General features: G+C 49.2%; 1 protein-coding gene across 2 annotated transcripts in view; it reads right to left on the reverse strand.

The window, feature by feature from the left end:
* Positions 1-2,722: 2,722 nt before the first annotated feature.
* The window catches only part of WWC3 (WWC family member 3), a 74,302-nt gene continuing 66,218 nt past the window's right edge, over positions 2,723-10,806 (reverse strand). For both annotated transcript variants that reach the window (XM_006104110.2, XM_023745434.1), the window contains 4 exons: positions 9,184-9,276; positions 7,913-8,140; positions 7,477-7,604; positions 2,723-5,206 (listed from right to left, as the gene is read on the reverse strand). In XM_006104110.2, the coding sequence (XP_006104172.1) occupies positions 5,140-5,206; positions 7,477-7,604; positions 7,913-8,140; positions 9,184-9,276 (516 nt within the window). In that variant the 3' untranslated portion in view covers positions 2,723-5,139. The remainder of the gene's footprint in view (positions 5,207-7,476; positions 7,605-7,912; positions 8,141-9,183; positions 9,277-10,806) is intronic.

Here is a 10,806-nt window from a genome sequence, read left to right on the forward strand (position 1 = left end):
TGCATAGGTGGTCATATTGGTACTGTTATCCGGACACGATTATGTATCTGTGTGACGTGGGGTAAAGCGAAGGAGCAATTATGTGAGATTCTATTACTAGCATCCCTTTTGTATCCTACCCTTCAAAAAGAAAATATTGTCTGTCGACTAAAAAGGCCTAAAAACAATGACCAACCCGGTAGCAATGGGTTCCGCCACCACCAAGAAACCAAGTGTCATCCAGCCGGTGTGGCTCAGTGGTTCAGCACTGACCTATGAACCAGGTCACTTTTTGAATCCCCGTCCAGCAGGGGGCGTGCAGGAGGCAGCCGGTCCATGACTCTCTCTCATCGATGTTTCTCTCTCTCTCCCTCTCTGAAATCAAAAAACATATTTTTAAATCATTTTAAAAATGGATAGAATTGCTATCATTTTGCAACCCTCAGTGAATTCATGGATCTGAGCATTGATGGACGTTGCGAACTTACGAAAAGAAACCTTATAAGCCGCCTGGTGGGTGAACATATGTCTCGCCACCCACATCCCCGCAACGGAAGGGGCGACAGGAGCTGGACTCTGATCACGCTGCTGGATTCAGCGGCTCTTCCCAGGAGTTATTTCGAGGAGAGTTCAGAGGAGCAGGGATACAACCAGCGAAGCCCGGAAAGTGGGGGACTAGGAGACATGCGCCCTTGTTTCTTCGACAAATGACACGGTGTGTGTGTGGAGGGGGGGTGGATCCTGTAGATTAAAAATAGACACAACTCCAGGGAGACACCACTTCGCACCTAGTAGGACGGCTGTGATCAACATGACTGAACGAGCGTCAAAATGTGGAGCCACGCCCTAACCGGTTTGGCTCAGTGAATAGAGCGTCAGCCTGCGGACTGAAGGGTCCCAGGTTCGATTCCGGTCAAGGGCATGTACCTTAGTTGTGGGAGTGTGCAGGAGGCAGCTGATCAATGTTTCTCTCTCATCGATGTTTCTAACTCTCTATCCCTCTCCCCTCCTCTCTGTAAAAAAATCAGTAAAATATATTTAAAAAAGAAAAAAAATGTGGAGCCACTGGAACCTCCTACCCCGCTGCCGGGAATGTCAATGGTGCAGATGCTGCGGAAGCAGCCTGGCAGTCCCTCGAACAGCTCAACATAGAGCTACCACGGGACCCGGCAAGTCCACTGTTAGAGACACAGGAGAAATGAAAACATCTGTCCAAAACTTGAATGTGAATGACCACAGCAGCATTATTCATAATAGCTACACATAGCCATCTGGGAGCTGGATGAACGACGTGTGGCCCATCCACACGGTGCGATATCATTCCGCAACCAAGAGGAGTGGAGTTCGGACACACGCAGCACGGGTGAGCCTGGGAAGCACGCTGCTGAGTGAAAGAAGCCAGACACACAAGGCCACACAGTGTATGACTCCACGGATATGAAATGTCCAGAACAGGCCCAGCCACAGACAGAAAGCAGATCAGCGTCGCCGGGGACTGGCGGAGAACTGGGGTGACTGGGAATGGGTACAGGGTTCCTTTTGGGGATGATGACAAAGTTCTACAATTAATAGTGACATTTGCACAGCTCTGCATATACTAAAAACTGAATTATATGCTTTTTAAGGGTAAAATGTATGGCAAGTGGATTCTATCTCAAACAAGCTGTTACCAAGAAAACCAGATGGATGGTTGCCAGAGATGGGAGGTAAGGGGGTGGGAGAAATGGGTGAAGGATTTAAAAAACATATAAAGGTTTAAAAATCCCAATAAACAGATATTTGGATTCCGTTCAGTTCAGCGGTTCTCAACCTGTGGGCCGCGACCCCTTTGGGGGTCGAACAACCCTTTCACAGGGGTCGCCTAAGACCATCCTGCATATCAGATATTTATATGACGATTCATAACAGTAGCAACATTACAGTTATGAAGTAGCAACGAAAATAATTTTATGGTTGGGTCACAACATGAGGAACTGTATTTAAAGGGCCAGAAGGTTGAGAACCACTGGTTCAGTTTAAAAAAGAATGATCACCCTGGCCAGTATGGTTCAGTTGGTTGTGCTTCGTCCCATGCACGCAAGGGCTGCCAGTTCGATTCCTGGTCAGGGCCCAGGCCCAGGTTTCGGGCTCGATCCCCAGTGGGGGGCGTGCAGGAGGCAGCCGATGATTCATTGATGTTTCTCTCTCTCCCTTCCTCTCTATAAAATCAATCTTTTTAAAAACTCTTTAAAAAAAGAATGGCCTATGAGGCGACTGAGATGAACCCTGGATAATGACATTAACCCTACCAGACCACTGTACCGATCTTTCAGTAATTTCCACACAAAGGTGGAATATTGGCGCTAGATGAAAGGTAGATGAAAGGTAGACCTATTTTCTACAATGTCTCCAAGTTCCATCTTATTCTAACCACTTGTTTGCATGTAACTAACATTTTTCTATATCATGTTGGTTTTTTCTCTTTAATGCTCAGGGGCCCAGGTATAGGGGACAGTTAGGTTCAGGGCCTCAGCTCTGGTAGGATTAAGGACGTAGTTAAGGTGTGGAAGGACAGGGGAGGCAGAGGGAGGTGTAGACGAAACAAGAGCCGCCAGGACCGAGCCGTGTTGAAGTCGGGATGGCTGAGTGTGTGTTCATTTCACTATTTTTATGCCTCTATTTGTATGTTGAAAAAAATGATATACATCTTTATATATTTAAGTCTCCGTAATGACAGTATTTTAAAAAAATCACACATTTGCACTTTGTTGTTAAGGCAGATTAGTTTAATTTTATAGAAGAAATACTTTCAAGCAATACAAATGGCACAATTAGAACAGAGATGACTACTGATTAGAACTTATTCCCACAACAGGAGGTGACAATTGCATGATCAGATGCGGTGAAGATCAAGTTCCCTTTTCCCGTGTCTGGATTCGAACTGATGAACATGGCACGGTGCTTGGTACCCAGGGCGTGGCGTGGACCAGGTGAAACAGAAGGTGAAAATACCCCGTAAGACGATAGGACTTCACTTTCTGACGCGCGGGTGGCGTAGAACGAAGCGTCCCTGAATGAAGGCGGAGTCCTCCTGCCTGACCCCGGCTGGGCCGTGGCTGGCTTGGTGCCCTTTGGGGCCAGGACAGTGGGGGCTGGGGAAGGCCCCAAGTGCTCCTCGGACAGACAGCAGCGCAGGCCTGTGCTTGCTTCTGGGGTTTCTGTTAAGCCCTGGGGCGGGGAGGCACCCCGCGTGTCCATCTGTCCGCGCTGGGCAGTGAGATTTGTTGCCAACACCACGTGAGAGCTTTCCCCGAGGGCGCAGCGGGCTTTCCGCGGGGCAGGGGGAGTTTAGCAGAAAAGTGGCCTCGAGGCACCGGCTTCAGGTGGCAGCCACTGAACAGGGGCAGCCAGGCCACGGCCAGGGGACTCTCCCACGTGAGGGCCGTGCACCCCGAGGCGGCAGTGACCGGCCCCGCACCCCCGAGGGCAGGGCAGACAGTGGTTGGTGAAAGTGTCAGCAGCGCACGGAGGGGGCCCGGCCACTGTCCTCCGGGCTCCGCAGTGCCTTCTGCGGGGCAGCGACGCTTTGCGCGTCTCTATCTCTGTTGTGGGCATGAACACAGAGAAATCAGCCAAAAAAAAACAAAACGCAACAAAAAACCAGCGAGAGTCGAGGCACAAATACATAGCAAAGAGATGACAAGGGTGAAAAGCATAAAGTTTTCAGTCTTACCACCACTGACAACTTCCATTGCCCGTGACAGGTCGCGTGTCAATGAAATGCTTTTACAAAATTCACTTTTAATAAATGCCAAAGGGAAGGTGGGCTCTACAAGGGGGCGATTACAGACTAACGAGGAGAGACATGGATTAAAGGGGGCACTTCAGGGAGGGGCAGGGAATCTAGGGCGAGAGAGTTCCGCTTTCTTCTCTAATCCATGTGACCACCTCACTTACTCTCTGAGGCCTCAGAAGGGAGAGTGCATTCCGTATACAATAAATACGCATTAGGCAAAATATTTATATCATTTGGCATTTCAAAAGAATAGTGGGATTTTTATTACATAAAACAATTTTCTCGTGAACTACTTCTAAGATTTCTTAAGAAATATTGGGTAGATTCCAGTATTGGGGGGAAGGATTCTGATTTCAATCAAATATCTCACATCCTCTCCTGTGAATGACTCGCTGGGTGACAGCAGTCACCCGCATGCGCATGCGCTTCCTTCCCCAGAAAAGCGCCTTCAGAGGTCAAGCCTAAGTCAGAGGTCAGACTGCCGTCGCCTGGGCGGAGTCACTGACTGGTGACAGTGCGTTTCTAAGTCTCTTTCACTTTCCTTCATGACAGAGCAGTAGAACGGGAGCCCCGCACCGACTTCCTGATGGTCAAGGTCAGGGTCGGATGGGGTGCACCAGAGGGGCGGGCTGCCCGGGTCGGTGCAGGGCAGCGTGGGCAGCCGCTGGGGACAGGCAGGCCCCAGCCAGGGCCGCTTCCAAAGCTTCAAATTCGGGGGGGAGCACAGAACCGTGCGCTGACACAACACAGAAATGGGGGGTTTCGGCACCCAGTCCCCGCGGGGGACCGGGCTCTGCGACTGAGCCCCAGGTGGGATCTCAACAGGACACAGTGAGTGTGACAGTGGACAATATACACAATCAAGGCACACAGGAGACACTGGTACGAGTGACGAGTTTAGCACAAAGTGTTTGCATGTCTGTGTCAGAAACAAAACCGGCCCCGAAGCTCCATTCTACTGCATGACAAATACTGAGGAATACAGTTTCAGCCTTAAAATACATCTTAAAGTCAGTATTTTCCTTCAAGGAAAAAAAGTACTATAAATAAGTTACAATACAGTGAATTTGCCTGAACTCACTTCGTTTCTGTCTTCCAGCCTTTAAATCAAATAAAACAGCGTAAAAACTGTACACTCTTAACAGGATAGTTGATCTCTTATAAAATAACTTGTCTTCAGAGATGTCAATTTCACAACAAGGAAAAACCAAGCCCTGTTGCCGTCACTATTATAAAATATATATGTATAGATATATGTGTGTTTTTTTACAAAATGTGTATATTAATAGCTTTGCACAAATATTTTAAAGACAACTTTAGCTAGTCTAAGAACTTCATGAAAATAAAACAGGAAGATAAATACTTCGTGTGTACAAAGCACTACATCAAACGTCGTCGGCGGGCAGAGGAGGTATGTTAATCCTTGGTCTTGTAAAAAACGCTATCTTCTCCCTGCGATGGGAAAGAATTCCAGGTTAGACGCCCACGTAACGCAAGCAGAGCTGCCAGGAGGCTTGCAATACCAATGAAAGCTTTCCTTATCCACAGAACAAACTGAACTGAAATACCAACAACAAATCTGTTTGCATATGGAGTCTCTACTTTCGAAAAATTTTTTATTTTTTTGGAGAGAGAGAGTAAGGGAGAGGGAGACAGAAACATCAATGATGAGAGAGAATCATGGATCAGCTGCCTCCTGCACGCCCCCTACTAGGGATCAAGCCTACACCCCGGGCATGTGCCCTAACCGTGAATCGAACCAATGACCTCTGGGTTCATGGGTTGATACTCAACCACTGAGCCACGCCAGCCGGTCTAGAGTCTCTAAATTTGAATAGAAGTTACAAAGGACTGTGAGGGCAAGGGTTTGTCTCTAGTGCCTAGAACAGTGCCTGCCATGCGGCAGGCACTCAGTAAACATTTGCTTTATTAAAAAATGAATAAATAATGTATACAAATGAAGGTGTTCTAAATCAGAATTGAAGGAAGGTAGCTACAGTGCTTTATGTTCTTTTATGATGGGGAAGTGAAAATTCAGGGTATAAAAAAATTCAGGGTAAAAGTCAGGCACATATTATTCAACCATAAAAAGGAATGAAGTGCCCTGGATGGTTTGCTCAGTGGTTGGTGCATCGGCCTACAGACCGAAGGGTCCCAGGTTCAATTCCAATCAAGGGCACGGACCTTGGTTGCAGGCTCAGTCCCTGGCCCTGGTCAGGGCACATGTGAGAGGCAGCCAATCGATGTGTCTCTCTCACATTGATGTTTCTCTCTCTCTCTGTCTCCCTCCCTTCCATTCTCTTTAAAAAGATCAATGGAAAGAATATCTTCGAGCGAAGATTAAGAAAACAAAACAAAAAAGAGGAATGAAGTTCTGACACATGCTACAATGTAGATGAACCTTAAGAAAAACATTATCCGAAGAAGCCAAGCAGAAAAGACTACATACTGTATGACACCATTGATGGAAACGTCCGGAACAGGCAAATCCATAGAGACAGGGGCAGGCTGCTGGTTGCCAGGGGCTGGGGGAGGGGGTGACTACTAATGGACTTCCTTTGGGGGTGATGGAAATGTTGGGGAACTAGACAGAGGGAGTAGTTGCAAAGCACTGTGGCTGTATTAAGTGCCATGGAATTGTTCACTTCAAATGGTTAGTTTTATGCTATGAGAATAGATGTGGGAACACTGATCTACAGTATTCGAATTCAAGGCGGCGGTCCCTCTGGTGTGGGAAGTCTGAGGCTGCTGATGTTTCATTCTTGCCATGTGGAGTCTGTGACAATTCCCTGAACTATTTCACACCTAGGATATGCACACTTCCTGCATGTGCGTTATGCTTTAATCAGAAGTTAAAATAAGGCCACAGTGAAACACAGATATATATGTAAATCACTGTGTTAATAACAGCAAACATTTGGAAAGAAACAGGTTATAAAAGGGGGTATTCAGGCAAATTATACCTATGCGATGAGCCACTACAGCCAACAAAGGGAACGGATTGCATGGCAACATGGGATATTTTCATTTAAACAAAACTAAATGCAAAATGGAACCATGCCTGGCAGGCGTGGCTCAGTGGTTGAGTGTAGACCTATGAACCAGGAGGTCACGGTTCAATTCCTGGTCAGGGCACATGACCAGGTTGTGAGCTCCATCCCCAGTGTAGGATGTGCAGGAGGCAGCCGATCAGTGATTCTCACTCATCATTGATGTTTCTCTCTTTCTCTCCCTCTCCCTTCCTCTCTGAAATCAATAAAAATACATTTTTTTAAAGAATAAGAGCCCTAGCTGGTGTGGCTCAGTGGATAGAGTATCGGCCTGCGGACTGAAGGGTCCGGGTTTTATTCCAGTCAAGGGCACATGTCCAGGTTGTGGGCTCGATCCCCAGTAGGGGGCGTGCAGGAGGCAGCCAATCACTGATTCTCTCTCATTATTGATGTTTCTATCTCTCTCTCCCTCTTCCTTCCTCTCTGAAATCAATAAAAATATATTTTTTAAAAAGAAAAAGAGAAATTAACAAAAAAAAGAAAAATTTTAAAAATGGAACCTACATTATTACTATAAATAGCTTGAAAAAAAGTGTCTAGAATAAAAAGAGCAGAAGAAACCTGAAGATGCTAACAGCACGGGGAACCCTGTCTTGGGGGGTTTCGGGACTTCCGTCAGCTGATGAGGACAGAGGCCTGACAGTGAGGAGCCGGAAGCGGCTGCGCCCCTACCTGAAGGTCTGCACCTGCACGGGCTCCTTGTGGTTCTGCCCCCGCAGCTGGCAGACCCCTTTGGAGGCCTTCTTCAGCATCTTCTCAGCTGCCTGTTCTTGGTGGAAGTCAAGCTTGGTCTGTCTGGTCTGGAGCGGCAACAGTGGATGAACAAGACGGTTTACTTCCAGTTTTAAGGAAGAATGAATGAAGCCACTGCCAGCTCGGGGGGCACGAAGGGGAGAAAGGCCCGCCGCCCCCACTCCCCCCAGGGAACCTTCACAGCAGCTCCTCAGGGTCAGGCCTCACAGACGTGGGACCCAGAACACCGCGCTGGACAGAGAGACCCAGCTGCAAGGCGAGAGCGGGACGGCTGCCATGAGGGTTTGACCCCCTAAAAGGCTTCCTTCTGAGCCCGCGGGCACCGCAGTGGCCGTGCGGGGCCCTGGCCGCTCACCTGCCGCTCCGCCTCCTTCAGCAGGCTCCGGAACCGCTCGTCCCGCAGCACCCAGTGCGGGAGGTCGGTCTGGCCTCGGAGCTGGGCGTCCTCCAGGCGCTGCCTCAGCTCGCGGAGGGTGCAGATCTCCTCGTTCAGCTGCCTCTGCCGAGTTTTCGACGCCTGGAGGTCCAGCTCCAGGTCCAGGGACGTGCGGGCCATGAGCTCGGCCAGGGATGACCTACAGGACTGCAGGAGACCACAGCCGTGAGCACACGCTCGGGCCTTCTAGAAGGTTCTTTCCCCCCAATACAGGAGACAATGGAGTACAGTTATCAGGGAGGTATTTGTCTTCACATGGCCCAGTGTTAAAAAACCAAACACAACATAGATTTGGGAGAGATTAATTTAAATCTTGGTTCAATATCCAGTTAATGACAGCAATTTTTTTTCTGTAATGACGATGGCTGTATTTGCAAAGGTGTGGAGAAACAGACCCTCCCCTATGGGGCTGGCAGGATCAAAAAATGGGCATCATCGTTCTAAAATGCTATTTCACAATATATACCAAAAGCCAAAACGTGTATTTTCTTTCATTCTGAAATTCATTTTCACTTGCATTTGAAAGGCACAACTGGTGGTGTGTAGAAGTGATCCAATTAAGGTTCATGACAAAAGAAAAACACACTAAATATCTATAACATGAGGAAACTTATTAAATAAATGACAAGGTCAGTATAGAATGCAGCCATTGGAAAAAGTTAAACTATTGACATGGAATATTAACAATGCGCTGAATAAGGGGGAAGCATGTCATAAACCATACAAGTGTTTTTGTTTAAAATCCCAGAGCCCAGCTGGCGTGGCTCAGTAGTTGAGCGTTGACCTATGAACTGGCTCAATTCCCGGTCAGGGCACAGGCCTGGGTTGCAGGCTGATCCCCAGTGGAGGGCGTGCAGGAGGCAGCTGATCCATGATTCTCTCTCATCATGGATGTTTCTATCTCTCCCTCTCTCCCTTCCTCTCTGAAGTCAATAAAAATACTAGTGTATTTTTAAAAAATGTAAAGAACACGAATTATTTTACATCTTAGATCATGATGTTATCTTAGGAAATTAAGAAACATGGGTAACGTTTTGACATCATTAGGCTTTTTAAACTTTTACCCAAGTAAACAAGGAAATAAATAAATGACCTTTTAATGAATACGACCTAAAAGACTGCTTTTATGAAGGTTTGTAAGAATAACTCCCGGGGAAGTGTGGATTCCGTATTAGCTCACATGCACACACCTGCTTGTAGCGGAGGGTCCGTCTCTCCAAAGTGTTGCGGACGAAGGGGGACTTCCGGGGCAGCGTGGAACTGTCGCTGTCGCTGCGGTAAAGCTGCACCAAAAACAACGCGGGTCAGAAACGCTTTCTCCGCAAGTCCGCAGCCTTCTCCCTGCGCTCTGATCTGAGCTATTTCCTTCTCCTCACAGGCACTCAAATGCATGTATATTGTACAGTTTTACCAAGACTCTTGGTTTCAGTAAAAACAAAACCTACACAAGACTTTTTAAGTAAAACGAAAGACAAAAAAACCCCACAGAAAAACAAATGAGCAAACCACCCCCATCTCCACCCAGCCCTCCTTCTCGGCCATCAACTGCACCACCAACTGCACCACCCGAGCTTCCAGCTTCCCCTGCTGATCTGATCGGCCGAATCAACAACACTGTCCCGCCAGCCGCAGGGGGCCTGGGGCTGATGTGTGACGCTGGGACAGCCAGCACTGTCCCCAGCACTTTTCACTCTGCATCTTCACTCTTCATCGCTGTCTGACAGCGGCTGTGCGGCTGGTTCGGGCCGGATCTGGGAAAGCAGCCTCCCAGCAAAGCAGCTCGCGCCCGGAGGACAGGCGGCTTCCCTCGGGGCGCCCCGCGGCCCGGCCCCCGGGAAAGGCTGCCTTCAAACAGAAAAGGAAGAATGCCTCCTTTATGGCGGCCACGACGCTGCGCGTTTCATCTGGCGGCAGGTTCTGCTTCGGGATCAATGTGCAACTGTGTGAAAGCCAGAGGCCTTGCCTTCTGGCCTGACTGTCCACGCCCATTAACGCCAAATACTCAGGCAGCGCGTGCCGGGCCTCCCGAGCACTGGGAACATATATGAGAACAAAGAGGCCTCTGAAAGCATCGAGGGTAAACGCCTGCTCCTCGGCCGGGCGCAGAGCAGGCAGGAGCCGGAAGCCGCCCCCTGGGGGGAGAGGGTCTCCTGCTCCGTCACCTCCCCATGAGCGGGCTGGCATCTGCCCCCCAGTGTCCGCGAGTCTAGAGCAGCGGTTCTCAACCTTCCTAATGCCGCGACCCTTTCATACAGCTCCTCATGTTGTGGTGACCCCCAATTTCATGGTTACAAATGGAACATCATGAAAGCATAGTGATTCATCACAAAAACAGTATGTAATTATATATGTGTTTTTCGATGGTCTTAGGCGACCCCTGTGAAAGGGTCGTTCGACCCCCAAAGGGGTCGCGGCCCACAGGTTGAGAACTGCTGGTCTAGAATAAGGAGGGGACGTGAGGGTGGCCTTCCATCTAGCGCCTCCAGCCGCCTGATGAAGCGTGGGCCCCCTCGGGGCTGAATCCTGACGGGGTAGGAGTGCCCGGGCCAACCCTGTGCTACCCAGGGCTGCCGTGGCCCACACCCGTCGCTGCTGGCAAAGGAGAGAAGCAGGTGTCGCCAACGTGGCCACAGGGCAGCTCGGGCCACCTGGCACCAAGCCCTGCTGCTCACTCTGCCGCAAAGGATCCACCTGGCCCCAAGGACGGTCCTTGGCCAGTTCCTGGGAGGTGGCCTGCAAGGCCCTGGAACGTCCTAAGTGTCTTTGGGGACCTTGGACCAGGCCACGTGGTCTCTGCTGACCGTGTGGTTCAT

Source organism: Myotis lucifugus, unplaced genomic scaffold (assembly GCF_000147115.1).
Source record: "Myotis lucifugus unplaced genomic scaffold, Myoluc2.0 scaffold_542, whole genome shotgun sequence".
NCBI lineage: Eukaryota > Metazoa > Chordata > Mammalia > Chiroptera > Vespertilionidae > Myotis > Myotis lucifugus.